This window comes from Neophocaena asiaeorientalis, unplaced genomic scaffold, assembly GCF_003031525.2.
Source record: "Neophocaena asiaeorientalis asiaeorientalis breed wild unplaced genomic scaffold, Neophocaena_asiaeorientalis_V1.1 scaffold589, whole genome shotgun sequence".
Classification (NCBI taxonomy): domain Eukaryota; kingdom Metazoa; phylum Chordata; class Mammalia; order Artiodactyla; family Phocoenidae; genus Neophocaena; species Neophocaena asiaeorientalis.
Window position 1 is genome coordinate 926,765 of NW_020172683.1, and position 18,917 is coordinate 945,681.

Below are 18,917 nucleotides of genomic sequence, written 5' to 3' on the forward strand. Positions count from 1 at the left end.
CAAACTCCCTTACTGTCTGCTTGTGTGGGTGATAATGGCTATGAATGTGCTAGCAAAAATAAGAAAAATACAAATATAAGTACTGAGATCTATTTTGGGTCCTTCCATTTCCAGCCAGAAGCATGGCGATTCTATTTTCTACATTCAGCACTTTGCATCATCAAGAAAGACTTCTCTTCTCCTCCTCCTTGGCAGACTGCTTTCAACAGGAGTATGGCTACCTTGAGAACAGGAGCTATAAACATTATCCTCTGAAACAATCTTTACTTTGATTGAATAAGCTTTATAGTTTTTGAAAGTTAGAAATCAAGTCTTGGGATGATGACTTTTTTCCTAGGAGAGCATGATGTAGTCTTGATCACTCTTTTTGGTATGTGACAAGCCTTCTTGCTTCAGATTTTAGGAATGGATAAGAAGCTCCAAGACTCATTATTTAGAGAATACTTTATTAGTTTCTGTAATCAAACCCATGTAGATAAGACCTTACATATTTAATACAGTGCGTTACCCCTGTACAAATGGAAAAAATTATGTTTAATGTTTCTAGACCAATATGGCTGTTGATTTCTGTACAATGCCAACCCAACACGGTACAACTGGGATACTTCTCCAAAGTTGACAGCACAGCTAAAGTTTCCAAAAATTCAAATTATATATATATGTATATATATATATATATAGATTTATTTATTTATATAAAAAGACCAATAGCAGTATGTTATGCATCAATAGCAGCAACAGCTTTTCCAGGTTCTGCAGTCATCTGAACAAAATTAGAGAGACATCCAGCGCACTCCATTAAAAAAAAAAAGTAAAAAACAAAACCTCAGAAAACAGCAAATTCTGTTACTGTTGTGGTACCTGGCACCATTTTTTTTTTTTTAATTAGCTTCTCAATTATCATCTGGAAAGAAAACATTCTAGAATAACGTCATTAAAAACAGATCTGATAAAGCACGGTCACTACTACGTATCATAAAGCAGGTACAAGATATTTTACATTCACAGAGGTATGATACAGTACTGTCCTACATCTATAATACTAGAGGATATAATTAAAAAGGCATTATTTGAGACTTGATTCTACTTTTCCAGCAGAGGGCCCAAAGGATGGTTATAACACAGCTCTGGTGCAGAAATGCACCTTCTTAGATAGGATTTCCTTTCTTTAGTGGCACAGTTCTAGGTACTCACTGATCTTCATGAACATCAGCTAAAAACCGTTTTAAAAAATAAAAAAAACTACTGGATTCATACAAAGATGACTGAGTAGAGGCAAGCAAGATTCAACCTAACTAGTATTTGACCAACTCTGTTGTATCTGAACCGTAAGAGCTCCACGGAAGAAAGAAAACGCCAAGTAGCACATCAAACCTTTGGGCCACAACCAAAACACAGCATCTTTTCAAACAGAAGCAGTAGCCAAACACTGCCCACCTGGATATGTTCAAGGATGCTGACGACAATATTTCATCATCTGCTCACTCATTCAGGAAGAAGGGGAGATCAGTTACTGTACTTTGATTGTGTTCAACTCAATCACCACGTTACAAAAATAGCAAGCTGCCATAATAAAAAATAAGGCTCCTCTATCCAGCACCAGTTATCTTCTGTTCTTCACCACCAAGCCTATAAATGCTATAACCATATCCAAAGAACATAACGGAGCAAAGAAACCACATCTGATGTCTTAGCTGGGATCATTGCATTGTTCAGGCTGAGCTATTCCTCTGTGATGTTACTGCCCTCATATTTCTGGTGTTTCATCTAACCATAAGGATTTTAGTTCTAAATTATATGCACTCAGGAATGTGTGCACGTATTCGTATATAAATTTCTGACTGAAGATGCATGGCCATCAACAGAGTGCATGTTATATAGTAGGTGCAAGCTGGCAAAGCCTCATTTTTACTGGTGCAGCAGCTGTGTGTCAGTGTAAATTGCTCCTATGTCCCTTGTGCACCTCCAAGCTCTGGACAGGATAACGTCAGAGACCATTTTATCCCCTTGGCTGCTGGCATTATCTGACTTCATCCTCCCTCTTTCCCCTCTCCCTTCCCCCAACCCCCTGCAACAGCCCACAGCCTTTAGGATTTTGTTTCTTCGGTTTTGATTGCCTGAGGTTTGATTGGTCCAGTTCTAACAGGTTTGGTGGCTATGGTGGGTGCAGGGGGTGGCTTTTCTTCTACTTTTTCCTGACAGACACCAGGAGGGTCGGTCAGTGTTTCAGGAGGTTTACTTGAATCACTGTCCACTTTCTGGGCTTTGCCTCCTATCTGTTTGTTCTGTTGCTGTTCAGAGAAGAACCGCTGCGTGGACTGAAGAACCTCTGCTCTCTGCTTTGCCTTAAAAAATGAGAAACAACAACTGAAAATGCTACAGTATTACCAAAGCTTGTCAATCAAGCTCAGTTCAAATTCTTTTACCAATCACAAATCAGTTTTCCCCATGTTGGTTTGGCCCCAAAGTACCTCACTGATCTTTTGGCTTTTAATGGATAGATTTCTTCCTGTTTTTGAAAACATTCTATGTGATTTAAAAAAAAAATAATAAAAAATATAAAAAGAACAGGACCACCTCCCACCATCTTTTCAAAGTTTGCCCTTTTATAAAATAATAAAATAGAAATTGTTGTTGGTTTGTATCTTTTCTGGAACAAAGCTTATTGATATTAAATTTTATTTAGGGAGCCTGCTTGCAAATTTGAAAACATATATGTAATACTTAAAACTTCTAGTTATCAATATGTGGTCTACAATAAAATGAAAAGGAAGCACTTATATTGTGGCATTACCAACACCTAGGACCAAATGTCTTGTGGCTGAGTCCTCTTCCCACAGCTCTCTTCTGCAGGGGAAGAGCATCAGAAATTAGTAACTACAACTTCACTTGATCACTAAGTTCTGATAGCTCCTACCATATTCTGAGCTGGTAAAATAATTTCCTAGTTTTATTGACTCTGTGCCCCCACAGAATATACTTACGTCAATCTGTAAATTATACCATTGTATAACATACAAAATTAAAACTAAAGTTTCTACACCTCTTGCATATAACAAAAGCCCTTCATGTTCTATAGGTAACCTGTACTATATTCAAAGATCTGAAGCAATTTTCATGAAATCTGTATCCTTCCCCAGCCCATTCATTATTAAGCTCTAATGTCATTTCCAACATGGGGATGTATGAAAATCAAGTGCCAAGGAGGCAAGAGAACTGGAAACCAAGGCCAAATGGTTTCCAAAGATTTCTACACATACTAGTATTTTTAATGGTTATGAATGGATGGAAATCCTAGGCACATAGCCTATTTAAAAATGGATAACATTTAACAAGCATTTCACTGCAGGGCAGTCTTTAAATTTGATTACTCAGCATCAGAAACAAGGGATATCCACCCAGAAAGAAACTTTCCTCAGTCAACCGAATTTTCTAACAGGATTGTCACAAACATGTTTCTAATTCAGAGTAAAGCATTTACTATGGACATTTCTCATTTGAAAGCAGTAAGCTTTTCTTTGTTCTTGTTCTTGTCTGACCTGATATATAAAGTGACAAAACTGGCAAAATTATTAAGACCTCTGAAGTTAAGTGTAGAAACAGAAATAAACTGATTCAGCTAGCTGTACAGGCAGACAGGTAAGGTTTATGCTATAAAAACTGTCCCCACACAGACTCCTAAAGGCACCCTTCTGCATTAGCAAACCTCAAGTTTATCAGCGCCTTTTATCATGAAGGATCCCAAAGTGCTTTTTGAGTTCTTCATCTACAACTATACAATCTGTTGTGGAATATGGCTGCCTCAGGTGGCAGGCAAAAAAAAGGGTATGAAACCAGTTTGAGAAGAAAACTATACTTGGATGACCCATGAAGGAAGAAAAATCAAGATAGGTAAATGCCTCACTCATTCCAGAGTTTTCACATAACCATGATTTATATCTTGGGATGGGGGGATGGGGGTGGGGGTGGAAAGGGAGAAAAAAAAAAAGAAAATGGGGAAGCCTATAATTATTCATATTACTTATTTGCTCTTCCAAAAAATGTAGTAGCTAAACTTAGATCTCCCTCAAATATTTATTTTGTAAGCAATTCATTTGGCCACAGAATTTAAAATGTTAACTTGTTTGCTGACTATAGCTGCAAAAAACAAAAAACAACAAAAACATTAAAAAAAAGAAAGAAAAAAGTGTGGGGAGGGTAGGGAGAAAAAAAAGAAATTAAAAAAGGGGGGCGGGGTAGGATGAATAAAAGTAGTTAGTTTGGTTAAAAGTCTGCTAAGACAATGAATGCCTGGATATGCAGTTATGGGTCCAGAGGCATCTTAAGACATGGTTCAGAGACAGATTCTTGCTCTGTTGGCTGTTAACACTGTACTAACCTTCATGTCTTGTTCAGCCTTCAACGCAGCCTGGGCCTGATTACCTCTGACTCCAGATAGTGATCCACAAGGACCCCTGGCTACATGTGGCAAACGAGCATGGCTCATGAGGCCTGTGGTCAGCGGAGGAGGCATCTGACTGGCCAGTGCCATTGGTGGCCTCTGAACAGGCGCTGGGAAGGTGTTAGTATGTGGGGCTCTTACCAATGGAGGGACCAGGTTAGGCTGAGAGAGAATCTGAGTGAAAAAAACAAAACATACAACATTGAACTGTTAAAAAAAGAAAAAATTTGCCAACTAGACCAGGTTGGCTTATCCCAGAGTAAATCTGTGCCCATTCTGTCAGTGAAAGGAAGTGTATGGGTTTGTGCCATTCTATTATAAGAACAAATGGGCCATGCTTGGAGAATCTAACAGAAAAATTAGGCAAAGCATGCTATGGCACTTCAGTTGGTTCTAGCATTTCAGCTACAAATTCTGAAGGGGAGACAGAAAGGCTATTAATTAGGATATCTTTAAAAAAAGATATAACTGCAGAAAAGGCACATACCTATACCAAATATAATCTGAAGATAAATGAAAATAATACTAATTCAACAAATATATGAGCGTGCTTATTAACTTTAGTTAGTCCTTCCATATGATTAGCAAAGGGAAGCCAACATTTTTACACATACAATAGAACACCTTTTTGAATTTCCAGCTCAACTACATATAGTTATCTTAAAAAACAAAAACCAACCCTCCAACCCCCCAACTTTAAAACTAGAAAACGTTAAGCACTGGGACCCTTCTCTGAAAAGTCATCTTCAAAAAGATAAAAGGATCAGGACTGAAATGAATGATCAGAGCTGTGTGGGGAATCTTTTGACTATATTTCAATTGTCTGCTTTAGAACTATATGGTTACTACTTGTGTCTAGCTAAAAATTGTAGAGAATATATTTGAATGTCATAAATTTACTAAAAACTGTTTCTAAACTGGTTATAATACGGCAAGATTATTAAATCAGAGAATTAGCCAGATTAGCAATCACCTGCAAGTAAATAATACTCATTTCTCACTTATATCTGCCCACCTGGGGTGCAAACTGTGTAGGAAAAGGTTGTGTCATTCTCACAGTGGCAGGGGCTGACTGGAACTGCTTCTGATAGACAATGCTGTTCATTTTGCTGGACTGGCTGTTCGGACTTGTGGAAGTAGCCCTTGGAAAGAAGCCATCACTGGTCAGTACGGTAGTGCCACATAAATGATGCTGTTAGATTTTTAGAGACATTGCTCTTGGTAGATTCATCATACTTGGTAGTTGATGCAAATTTACCAAGGTGAGTTACCAAACATTATGGTGGTAATGAAGAGACACTGGAGGTGCAGATGTGAGAAAGCACACTAGCTAGATTTTCCCTGGGTTAAATTTTTTTTTCTTAAAATAGAGTACAGCAAATACATTCTTAAAAATTTAATAGCTTAACATTTTGGTAAAACTATCAGAATGTCTTATACTTACTATAGGAAAAGTGGCATTAAGTATCTAACAAACAAATGGTGCTCAGTTATTCAGATATTCTATAAGCAAATTTAAAGGCCCATTTTACCGGAAAGGACTAGACGTTGGTGTGGTGCTTCTACCGCTGATTGGAGGTGTGCCTGGTTTTATATCAATGCCACTTCCAAAGGCTTTTAGTTCCATTTCAGACATCTGAGAAAGAGCATAAAGTAAACTTAATATTTCTGCAATTCCATAAACTAAAGTGCTGTGTTTAGTATTCTATACATGATAACTTCATCTGGCAAAGTGCAAAGAACCTTAGTACAAAATTCCTCCACAAAATTTATGAATTCTTTGTTATTAGGTAAAAACCAGAGGGGACCAAACACATTAACAGAGAGTAGATAAAAAATAAGTATATTGAGTTTGACATTTCTTGGAGGGTGGTAAAAACTGATGCATTTTATTTTTATATACTACACAGATGCATATCTAAACTCATAGCCTTAAATTCTCAAAGAAACTGCGTACATTTCTCTTCACTTACTTTTCCTGTGGTTGCGATCATGCTGTGCTGTGTTCCAGCAGGGATTAATCCCCTGAAAGGCTGGCTTACTTGTGCAGGACGACTCATGCTCTGGGCCTGTGCTTGTGGGGTGGTATGCTGTAATGGGGGCTGAAGAGTCTGAGGCAGAGCAATTAAAGGCTGCCCAGTGGATCCAAAATTAGGCAAGGAAAGCTGGGAGGCTGGTAAAGGTACTGTAACCTAGAAAATAAGCAAACAGAAACTGTAACAATTTGCTTAGACCTGTTGTATATCCCTTTTACTATATATTATACATGACTCTTCAAATACTTTTGAGTAATGTTTTAAACAGAATACTTCAATCTATTACTATATTTCACATATAAATAGTTTGCTTAGTGACTATCTCCATTCTTTTATTAAATGTGCAACAATAAAACAGATTAGCAGTAGAGAAACTATACATATAAAATAATTATGACTATCTTTGAATTAACCCATAGTACATGCCTAATAACCACAAAATACAATAAAATTATGAATATACAATTTAAGAAAGCAGTTACAACTTTCATTTTTATAACAGACATTTTTATACTGTTTTCAGGTGTGGTCAAAATGAGCTTTGACAAAAAAATAGTGTTTCAGTTTTCATACAAATAATATTTAATTTGAACGTCAATGTGGTGATATTTTTTGAATTCTCACCCCTTAAAATAGCCACCAAAAATAGTTATGAGAAAATGACTAATGGCTTGCCTCTCTCCTCCAGCCCTCTACCAACTTTCAAAGAGTAAGCTGATTAATGACATTGCCAGAGGAGATAGTTTCATAAAAATATACATTTTTCACTGAAAATTATTATTACATTCATATACTTAAGAAATGTGTTTGTCATTTTTACTGTCATAACTCTGCCACACAGTCCTATGTATTATATTAACCGGTGTGGTGGTCTTCAAGGTCTTCCTTCACCTCTAGCACGAATGGGTAAAGCATTTATCACACTTACACGTAACTGCATATCCTGGACAATGGTTTTCAAATTTTTACATTTGTGGAATCTTTTGTTAAAATAAATGATTACACAGAAATCCATTTTAAAAAGAGGTAAAAAGCATAATGGATTGAAGTGGGGGTGAGAAGAGGGGTGGTATAGGACTGAAACATGTCCCACTACTAGTGGACCCCATGGAATTCCGAGACATCTCAGAGAGAAGTCTGAAACCACTGCACCACTTCCTCATCTTGGTTCTATTTAAATTCCCCAACAATAACAAAAGCAACAGCAACAGCAGCAACAACAACAATAATAGTAAAGAAAATTGAGGAAATTTACCATGCCATAGTTTACCTGCTGGAGAGCACTTGGTGACTGGGCAGTGTTATAAAAATTTGTCTGACCAGGCTGTTGTACTTGTCCAGAATAAAGATTTGAAGCCTGGGTAAGATTCGCTCTAGCCTAGAAAATATTTTGTAAGAAGTAAGATTGAAATATTTTTCAATTCAGATATCAAGATCATGACTTCAAAGTAATCTCTCTTAAGAATTTTAGCATTAGATAGAAAGGAAGATCTTGTTTTTTCCACTGCGCCATTTAACATTTTTTCTTTCAAAACTGTTTTCTTAAATAATTTGCTGCATAGGAATACAAAGACAGTGCATGATTCTAGCTCCTGCCTTACCTGGAGAAGATGTGTATCAATCAGTTGGGAACCCCCTAGTCCTGATGCCTGACCCAGCTGATGTTCATACAGTATAGGAATAGGCTGAGTATTTGAAGTTTGCTGAAAGGCAAGACCCGACTGTGCCTTGGCAAGTTCCTGGTGTTGGACAGCTGGGAAGTTGTGGATGGCAGTACCAGAAAGTACCACAGATGGCTGGGATAGACTGCTTTGCATGAAGGCTGGCTGAGATCTACAGAAGTATTAAAGAGAAAAGGCTTGTGTTAGAAGTTAATTCTATCTGGAATCTTAAGAATGAGTATCTCAAATGACCAAATACTCTAATCAGCACAAGGCAGAGTGTGTCTAAAGCACTTGTTTCAAGATTTAGAGCCCTGTATACAGCAAAGCTCCCCATGTAAAAGTTCTGGGAAAAGGCTTGCTCTTCCTGAGGAAATGGTAAGATTTCCTTCTCTTTAACAATGAGAATACTTCTCTTTTCATGTGTTCATTAGCTAGCTCAGAACCAAATCTGCTATTTTTCTCTTTGGTATTGACATTCTATTCAAATTTATAGACCCAATAGCTCTGACTTTAGTTATTTGTATTTCATTACTTCCACATATATGTGTGTGTATATACATACATACATATACATGTATATATATTTTTCCTCTAAGAGGTCTCAAGACCTCTATGGAATGAAGCAGAGTAGTAGTTAGCAACAGGATTACCCACAAAATTTTGTTTTGTTAATTGAGGTATAAGGGACTTATAACATTACACTAGTTTCGGGTGTACAACATAATGATTTGGTATTTGTATATATGCAAAATGATCACAATGAGTCTAGTTAACATCTGTCACCACACAGTTACACATTTGTTTTTTCCTTGTGATGAGAACCTTTTAAGATCTGTTCTCTTAGCAATGTTCAGATATGCAACACACTACTATGGTCAAAGGGTATAAACCTCCCATTATAAAATAAGTCATGGGGATGTAATGTACAGCATGGTGACTATAGTTAATAATACCGTACTGCACATTTGAAAGGTTTCAAAAAAAATACAATGCTGAAATCTAACCTCAGACTGCCCTATTATTGCTGGGATGGAGGTGTCCAATCTTTACACGTGACAGGAACAAAACCCATTAAGCAAGAGCACTAGTCTAGGGTCACAAGTATTCTTTACAATGTCCACTTATAATCTGTTTCAAATATAAAATGTAAAACATAGGCATACTGTTAAAACTACCCCGGTCCTGGCAGAAATTAATTCAAGGATTCCCTGTTAATAAACACTATGCTAGTTACGTTCAGAACAAGAAACAGCAGAATGATGTGGTAGGGATATAAACAACTACTTTCAAAGTTGAAACTGGTGCCTTCCAAGTACCCATTTGCCACAATTACATATACAGCTTATATTTCTATTTAACAGGTCTGGTCTTAAAAAGTACATCTTCTGGGGCTTCCCTGGTGGCGCAGTGGTTGGGAGTCCGCCTGCCAATGCAGGGGGACACGGGTTCGTGCCCCGGTCTGGGAAGATCCCACATGCCGTGGAGTGGCTAGGCCCGTGAGCCATGGCTGCTGAGCCTGTCCTCCGCAACGGGAGGGGCCACAACAGTAAGAGACCCACGTACTGGGGAAAAAAAAAAAAAAAAAAGTACATCTTTCAAGGCAATTGTTAAAATGGGGGTTACAAATACAGAATTGCATTGATAATCCATCTCCCATGGCTATGGAAGACATTACTATTAATTACTAAACTCTTTTTAACAGAGCTGAAAAGTTGCAAACTTTTCAACAATGTTTCAAACAGCCAGTACCAATTAAAAGGAGATTAGTTCTGAGATTAAATCTATTTGCTATTTCTAAATCTACTGAAGTTTTAAAATTTTAATTTTTTTAAAAAAAAAAAATTTATTTATTTATTTTTGGCTGTGTTGGGTCTTCGTTTCCGTGCGAGGGCTTTCTCCAGTTGCGGAGAGCAGGGGCCACTCTTCATCGCGGTGCGCCGGCCTCTCACTTGTCACGGCCTCTCCCGTTGTGGAGCACAGGCTCCAGACGCGCAGGCTCAGTAGTTGTGGCTCACAGGCTTCGTTGCTCCACGGCATGTGGGATCTTCCCAGACCAGGGCTCGAACCCACGTCCCCTGCACTGGCAGGCAGATTCCCAACCACTGCGCCACCAGGGAAGCCTTAAAATTTTAATTTTTACCACAAATTTCAAGATAACCTCAAATTTAATAACATGAAAGAGATTGCCTATAATTCCAGTTGGGGTAAATAATTTTACTTGTAGTGAGAGAGAATTTCTTGGAAAAACCAAACCCAAACTGTCATACTATACCATTACTCTGGTATGACAGAATAATACCAGAAAATAAAACATACTATATAATTATACAGATATACTAAATTCTACTGAATAATCTTTAATAAAAAATGAAGTGAGAGCCACATTTATTAAGTTTACTAATAACTCCGTTCCTTTGAGAAAGTTTGATTAGCTGAGCCTAGCTTCTTTAGGAGTAAAACGTGATCTGAAAGAAATGAGCTGTATCAATTGATGCCAAGTTTAATCTATAAAGTATGGAAATTCTACCTGAACCACTTAAAAAGCAAAATTCTAAAAGGAAATGCCTAGTTTTGCAACCTTCTTTACAGTAAATGTCCTGAAAGGAATTTTTTTTTTTTAATATTTACTTATATATTTATTTGGTTGCACCAGGTCTTAGTTGCAGAAGGCAGGCTCCTTATTTGCAGCTCACGGGCTCCTTAGTTGCGGCAGGCGGGCTCCTTAGTTGTGTCATGTGAACTCTTAGTTGCAGCATGCATGTGGGATCTACCTCCCTGACCAGGGATCGAACCCGGGCCCCTGCACTGGGAGCGTGGAGGCTTATCCACTGCGCCACCAGGGAAGTCCCTTATTTTTCTTTTTGATGGTTTAGGGCCATTACCATGAGTATCAATGACAGGTATACCATGATGATGACTGAGTTATGCCATGATCACTGCTGTCATTCAACTCTTACCCCACCCTTCCACTCTCAGTAAGCTGGAGATGAGAGACACCTGGGTTAAATCCAGGCTCTGCCACTTATTTGCAGTGTAACATTAGGATAAAATACCAAAGAATCCAAAAACAAAACAAAAAAAACCCCCACAACTTCTTCGAATGTCAAATGGGGATGACTTAATCTACCGTATATGGTTTTGTGAAAACTAAATAAGTTAGTGTATGTAAAGGGCTGAATAACTATCATATATAATGAAGTTCAATAAAGATCAGTTTTCATTACTTGCTTAACTGCAAAGATAACTTACAGTAGTGAATCTTTCAAAACAATGGTTTCTTCTACACTACAGAGCATCACCACTCATCACCACTACTTCTATTCTTTGACACTCTACTCTCTCGCTTTTATTATATTTCACCCTGGCCTCTGCCCCCTTACATACTGTAATGATATCTGCCATGCCTCAGCTCTTACACAGAGCAGGTCTGGATTTAGAGTTGTTAGCAGCGAGATGGCACTCGAACTTTCAGGTCCTTTAGTAGCTATTTTCTGTGATTTCTAATTGTTATAGGACTGCTGTTAGCCTCTTCTTCAAGACGCTTTGACGATTCATTTTGTTCAATAAAGAGTGACAGAAATTACCAGAGGCTGAAGTTCATGACACATACTCAACACAATTATTTAATGTAGTTTATAAGAGGGTCATTGAGTTTTGGAGGGGAAGGAGGGAGTAGAAAGGATATGGCAAGAAGGCTCAGCAATTACATTGTTTCCAACATCACAGACATAATTTTAAAGCTTTTACCTATATGGTTGAAGTGAAGAACTGAATAGTTCCTGAGCCTGGGAAACAGCAGGTCCAGCACCCAAACTTAGCTGGGCTTGATGCTGCCCTTGCAGTGGTGCATAAATAGGGATTGGAATCTGCTGAACTGAAGTTGGCTGCAATGCAATGAAAAAAACAATATATGAACACCATATACACAAATGACAACACCTGGAAAGTAAACATTCGAGATATGAAACAAAAGATTAATGCTATGTATCAGTTCCTTTTTAAAACAAAACCAAATGTAAACATCTAAAATTTCTTTTCAATACATTACTAGTTCTACATTGAGCCCCCAAATACTATCACACCACAAAAATGCAAAGAAACAAATATAGAATGGAAGAAGCCTGTGATACTTACCTGAGAGAGACCTGGTTGGAAGCCTTGTTGCTGAGCCAAGGATGGTGGAGCCAATCGTGCATGTTGGGTACTGAATAAATGACTTGTGTCCATATAGAAAGCTGGGATTTGAGCTACAGATTGGCAGGAAAAGCAAGCAGCAATGAGTGTCTAAACTTCAGAATTTTCCAAATAGTAACAGAAAACCCAAAAAGCGGATTTCAAATAAAGTGAGCCCTCTGAAAATTAATACAGCCAAGGAAAAACTAGAAATGTGGAAAGATACAAATGCAAAAAGATGTAAAACTTCTTTCAGACAGGTATATGCAATATTAAAACAATGAAACTCTAGAACTTGTGAAGGCAGACGAAAATAGACACTCTCATACAGTGCCGCTACTGGAGTATAAACTAGTAAAATTTTACATAATCCACTAAAACTGAAAATGAACCTACCTGTTTACCAGCAAATCCACTCCAATTTTAAATCTACCAACTAGAATTTAGCAAAATATTTCAAAAGAATTGACATTTAATAATTGAAAGAATTTGGTATAGATTCTTAACAGATTTCTTCTCTATGTTTATACTCACTACTTTGTATTATGCTGTTTCTATATAATAGTATGTTTGGGAGAACTTCCCATGTTGTTTTTAATTTATTATCATTATAAACAATACTGCAATGAATGAACACCCTGATACATATATCTCTGATTAATAAGTTAAGTTTACCAGTACAATAAGATTCCCAACTATGAAACTGCTACTACAGTGACTATGTACACATAAAATATTCTGAGATACTTTTCTAAAAGAATTCTGCCAATTCATATGCTCACTAGCAATGTACTTTTTTTTATTATTATTTTTAATTTTTTTTTGCGGTACGTGGGCCTCTTACTGTTGTGGCCTCTCCCGTTGCAGAGCACAGGCTCCGGATGCGCAGGCTCAGCGGCCATGGCTCACGGGCCTAGCCGCTCCACGGCATGTGGGATCTTCCCGGACTGGGGCACAAACCCGTGTCCCCTGCATCGGCAGGCGGACTCTCAACCACTGCGCCACCAGGGAAGCCCAGCAATGTACTTTTAAGAGCCTATTAATAATACCTGTGGATCCTTATCGATAGTGGGTATTAAATATGCTGGGTATTATCAATCTTCCTAATATTTCCCACATGGAAAGACAAAAAGTAGCCTCACTGTCCTTTTACTTTGAATTTAAATCATTAGTGAGCTTGAATATTTTTCAAATGCTTATTTACTATTTAACTCAGATTAACATTGTGACATTTAGTAGGACAAGTTACCCCCTGCGAATAAATATTTTTTTCTCTTCTTTGCTGTTCTTAGGTTTATTCTTCCTCATGAACTTTATCATCAATTTGTCAGGTTTCAGATAACAAACTCCAGTTATCTGTAGAGGGTTGGTTCTAGGACCACCCCCCAGATACCAAAACCTGCAAATGTAAAATGGGGTATATCATTTGCATATAACCTAAGCACATCCTCTCATATACTTTATTTTTAAATTATTTCCAATTTGTTTATTTATTTATTTTTGGCTGCACTGGGTCTTTGTTGCTGCGCGCAGGCTTTCTCTAGTTGCAGCGAGCAGGGGCTACTCTTTGTTGTGGTGCATGGGCTTCTCATTGCAGTGGCTTCTCTTGTCGCGGAGCACGGGTTCTAGGCACATGGGCTCTAGAGCACAGGCTCAGTAGTTGTGGCACACGGGCTTAGTTGTTCCGCGGCATGTGGGATCTTCCTGGACCAGGGCAGGCAGATTCTTAACCACTGCGCCACCAGGGAAGTCCCCTCTCATATACTTTAAATCATCTCTAGATTACTTATAATACCTAATACAATGTAAGTGCTGTGTAAATAGTTACCTGTGTGCAGAAAATACAAGTTTTGTTTTTTAGAACTTTGTGAACATTTTTTTCGAATTACTTTCAATCCACAGTTGGTTAAATCACAGACTCGGAATCCATGGATATAGACTGTACTGGACACTAATATGTCTATTATATATGTAACATATGTGTAAGAAACAATTGCCACACCCCCCAGAATGCTTGCCAAGGAGAGACAGCACTGAATTCTATGAGGAAACAAATTTGCAAAGCAGATCAAAAAATATTTAAACTTGAAAGGTAAGGGAAGAGAGAAAAAAAAGCACTAAAACGTCTTCATTTTCTAAATTCCTTATATTCAAACATCTTACCTGCTGCAGACTGAGACACATAGACTTGTGGACTCTGTTGCTGCTGGGCAATAAGGGAAGGCATACAGCTTAACTGTGAAAAATGACTTGCAGAAGGCAGGCTGCTTGTCTGTAATTGTTGGGGTTTCACTTTACAAATATTAGGAGGGTCTGACGTGGTTGTAGATTTTGTACTTAAAGAAGAGGTAGTATATGTACCAGCTCCTACATTCGGGGGAGGGATAAAATAAGGGTGAAATGTAGCATATTTTAAAGTACCACTGATGTTCACAGTAAACTCAAGCACCAACCAGAAACTGGAAAATTAATATTTATGCCCACTGTGTACTTATTAGGCGCTTATATACGGTACCTCAGACCAAAAGTGGATATGAGGGGGCTTGTAAAAGGAAGACACATTTATCAGATGCAAATAAGACTATAAAATCTGGAGAAATATAAATACAAAATTAAAATGAGGAGAAAATTTAAAAATAAACTCACAAAATATGGAGGCTGAAAGCCTACAACATTGTTATAGTTTAGCCTCAAACTAATATTTAGTTTTTTAATCATCACAAAGGATAATCAAGAGCTTCATTCATTTATGGTGAGGCATAAATATTAGCACAAAATGGGCCTTGAGAGATCACAATTGCTCCTAAAAAGTCACATAAACTTAAGGTTAGAATTTGTTTCCTCTTTCTGGCAAAATACCTTAAGGATAATCTTTAGAACTTCATTTATTTATAAATAAATATTTGAACATCTATTAAAGGCCAGGCATAGACATAAAAACACAGAAGGATAAAGCGCCTTAAGAACAATTATTAATGTAATATAAAAGTTTAATGTAAATTGCTCCTAAAAAGTCTATAAGACTATTCCTGTCTCTCCTTGTATATATACCAGCAAAAACTGGTATTTAGTAATATGTTAAAAACAAGACAAACTATTAATAATACTAGAGCAAATGACAATATAGGTATTTGATTCAAAAGTGTGATGTAGTAGTTATTATTATTTTCAGATATCAAATGATGTTCTAAGAGAGGACCAAGACTGAGGTACCTCTGTTCTTGCACTTGAATCTACCAGTAGGATGACTAGCCAAGAAGGTCCTTGTTAAAAGTTTATCCTAGTTGAGGGGAATGTGGGGAAACTAGACCCAAAGGAAAGGAAGTAGTTGGGTTACAAAGAAAAAACTAGGAACCTCCCTAGTCCCTTTATTTCCTAATCTTCCTATCATACGCTCCTCCTGGTTCCTTTATAGCCTCACCCCCTATCCACCCAAGTAGTCTGGGGCCCAAGCTGGTAAGCATAATGAAGATGCCTTGGAAATGGGTGATGGGGAGTGCCTGAAAGGGTTTAAAGAGGGAAGAAGTACACTTGGAATACTCTCTTTGATTTGAATATCTGGGCTTGTCTTAATACATATATCTGATTCCAGATAATGTCAAAATAACTATAGTACAACCTCAGTCCTTTTGGTGCTTGAAAATAGCACAGAAAGCCAGAATACTGAAAATCATTACTGCATTCATTAAACGAGAACTAGCCAAAGCAAGTAAATTCTGTGCTGTATATATTTTACATGTATTGGAAAGGAGTTTCCCGACTGTTTTGGAAACATTAGCGAGTATCAGGAAAGCTTAAAACGAATTTCTATTTTCAGTAGAAGAAACATGGTTATACATATGGTAAAAGGGTATATGTTCTTAGAGTCAAATATTTCAGAAACATCTCTGGTTCTTTAAGAATGATAAAGCCCCATATGAAATATAGTTCAATGAAAGGATTACACACTAGAGAAACATTTAAGAAAGAAAAACACCTTCTAACTTGGGATGCTGATGGACTCTCCTTTAAAAAACAAAAACAAAAACAAAACCCCGAAACTAATGGATATCGTTGACTCAAATAACACAGACTGGAAATTCTCTACCTGTAACTCTTCCCCAGAAAATATGTTAAACCAACAGACTTAGGCCAAGAGCTCCTTCAAATTAGATACAGATCACATAAAACTTAAAAGCTTTGTGATTTTGTGTTATTTCCGAGTTGGTCTAATTAGCTCTATGAGTTAAATAATAAAAGTTAAAAGGTGAAATTTATAGAAAAATTTAGAGGAACAAGACACAAAATTTCCCACCAATTCCTTACCCGTATCTGTATTGGGAGTTGGGGTGGGAAGAAGAGAGGGTCAAGCGAAGTATTTTAGTAAGCCATCATTAAATATTTGCCAAATTAAAATTGGGAGAGGGCAAGAGAGGGGAGGGAGGGAAGAAGTTTATAAACCAGCTGATAATTATCTCATGTGCAATCTTCTGTCTTTTACAAATAATACTGAGGGATAGTAAACAGGAAAAGATCATAAGAAACTTTAAATAATTTAAGATATTTAAAGAAAAGGTACAAGACCTCCACCTGATAGTGAAGTTGTGGGAGTGACTGAAGCAACAGGAATCTGAGGCATCGATGCACTTGAGAATGAATTGTAATTAGCGGTGCTTGGTCCACTGGCACTACTGCTGACTCCACTTGCGATTGGAGGTGCTGTGGAAGTTACTGGAGATCCCTTTTCCCTAACATTTGGAGAATTTTCCCATGCCTTACGTGCAGACTCCATCTGCAACCAAATGAACATTTTTTTAAAGCCAAAAAAAAAAAAAGAAAATCACTATGCTAACAAAACTAATACACATATATAAACAAAGATATATACATAAATGTGTTCCAACTATAACCTCTCCAAGACCACATATAAAGATTAGGACCATAAGGCTTTCAAAGCTTTCATGTTCTCCTTTATCTCTACTCCTTTACTCAAATTGGAGGCAGTGGGCTTTAATTATGTCTCTATAGAGAACTTGTTGAAAGCTTTGGCAAACAGGTCAGTGAAATATAGTCACAGCGCTTGTATCATCTAAACCTGAGTCCCTATTCCTACCAGTGAATAAGGAAATGGAAATACCATGTCCCTTTAGGACTGACATAAGGCTCTGATTCTAGTAGGAAAGACACTAAAGGCCCTCCATTAAATAAATATCCATTCTCTCCAGTCTTTCTTTTTAAACCAACAGTTCTCAAATGGCAAGTGACAGGTACCTTTTGTTTGGCTGTTTTATGCTCACAGTGTTTTAAAAGGCAGTGTAACCAGACAGGTTTTAGGCTTGGGTACAGTAGAAACACTTCTTGTTTCACCTCCAGACCCCATCAAGCATTTTGGGTTCTGACTGCCACCATTTGTATTTGTGGCTGCTGGTTTTACCTGTAGGCTTAGTTTAATCTATCTAGAGCTGTTCAACAGATAGACAAATGCAAGCCACATATAATTTTAAATTTTCTAGTAGCCACACTTTAAAAAATAAAAATAAAGAGGTAAAACTAATTTTGGTCACATGTTATTCAACCCAATATATCTACAATAATAATTAAAACCTATAATAAATACAAACATTGAGATGTTTTAATTAAAAAAATTAACATTTCAGATCCACCATCTATTTAATTTTAAACTTACAGCACACACCTCAACTTGGATTAGCCACATTCAAGGGCTCAATAACTACATGTGGCTTGTGGATACTGAACTGGAGAGCACAGATGTAGATCCTCAACTATCCTGAGGCTCCTTGAACAGGAAAGGAACAAATAGAGAGATTCTGAAGTTTTTAGTTCTAGTAGTCAAAATACTGAGCTGAGAGGAAAAATCTAAGATAACCTATAAAATTCAGCTGCAATGACTTACACCAGGGTACTTTTCACAAATAAGATTTAAAAATACCACTGTTGGGAAGTTTGTAGGTCTCTGAAGTACCAACTTTAAAAATTTCAACCTGATTTTAATTTTAAGTATTTGAGAAATATCACATATCTCCCTACTTTCCTGTTAAAACACACACTATATATAATATAACCTCTTCTTGATGGCTAATATCATTACTACAAATTCAAAACACAGGACACTTTTAGGTTTGCTTGACTCTTTCCTTTTCCTCACAATCACCTTGCTGGTTTCAAATGTATTTTATTTTAAAACAAAAGTCTTAGAGGGTAAGAAACAAAAACAAAAAACCCCCACACCACCACTTAGCAAGTTAGACAAAATGCAATTTGCTTGTACAATCTGAGATTTTATAGCTTAGAGCAATGTTATAGACTACAATGCCTTTACAACCAGTTTTGTTGTATGGGAAATACATAAATTATAGGTTATCAATCTTACATAATACTTAAGCCATATACGGTGGTTTCATTTCATTTCTTAAGCAGCACGAAAATTTAGATTCTAATTTTGGAAATTCAAGGAAACTAAAAAGTATAATTACTTAACTACATTCATTTTTCCTTTTGGCAAGTATACTGTTGACAATACCCATATAATAGAAATTTCCATACTTCATAAATTACTCAAATAAAGGTGTCCAAAAAAAAGTGAAAATAAATAATTGACAAGGA

At 37.1% G+C, this 18,917-nt stretch overlaps 1 protein-coding gene across 15 annotated transcripts in view; it reads right to left on the reverse strand.

Moving 5' to 3' along the window:
* Positions 1-432: 432 nt before the first annotated feature.
* Positions 433-18,917, reverse strand: part of PRRC2C (proline rich coiled-coil 2C) — a 97,781-nt gene continuing 79,296 nt past the window's right edge. For 5 of the 15 annotated variants that reach the window (XM_024739810.1, XM_024739815.1, XM_024739808.1 and 2 more), the window contains 11 exons: positions 16,884-17,085; positions 14,478-14,681; positions 12,276-12,388; positions 11,889-12,025; positions 8,079-8,310; positions 7,733-7,855; positions 6,415-6,633; positions 5,974-6,077; positions 5,457-5,583; positions 4,379-4,615; positions 433-2,345 (listed from right to left, as the gene is read on the reverse strand). In XM_024739810.1, the coding sequence (XP_024595578.1) occupies positions 2,088-2,345; positions 4,379-4,615; positions 5,457-5,583; positions 5,974-6,077; positions 6,415-6,633; positions 7,733-7,855; positions 8,079-8,310; positions 11,889-12,025; positions 12,276-12,388; positions 14,478-14,681; positions 16,884-17,085 (1,956 nt within the window). In that variant the 3' untranslated portion in view covers positions 433-2,087. Of the gene's footprint in view, positions 2,346-2,794; positions 2,848-4,378; positions 4,616-5,456; positions 5,584-5,973; positions 6,078-6,414; positions 6,634-7,732; positions 7,856-8,078; positions 8,311-11,888; positions 12,026-12,275; positions 12,389-14,477; positions 14,682-16,883; positions 17,086-18,917 lie in introns of all 15 variants that reach the window. The other 10 variants (XM_024739813.1, XM_024739811.1, XM_024739821.1 and 7 more) reach the window with 8 other exon arrangements.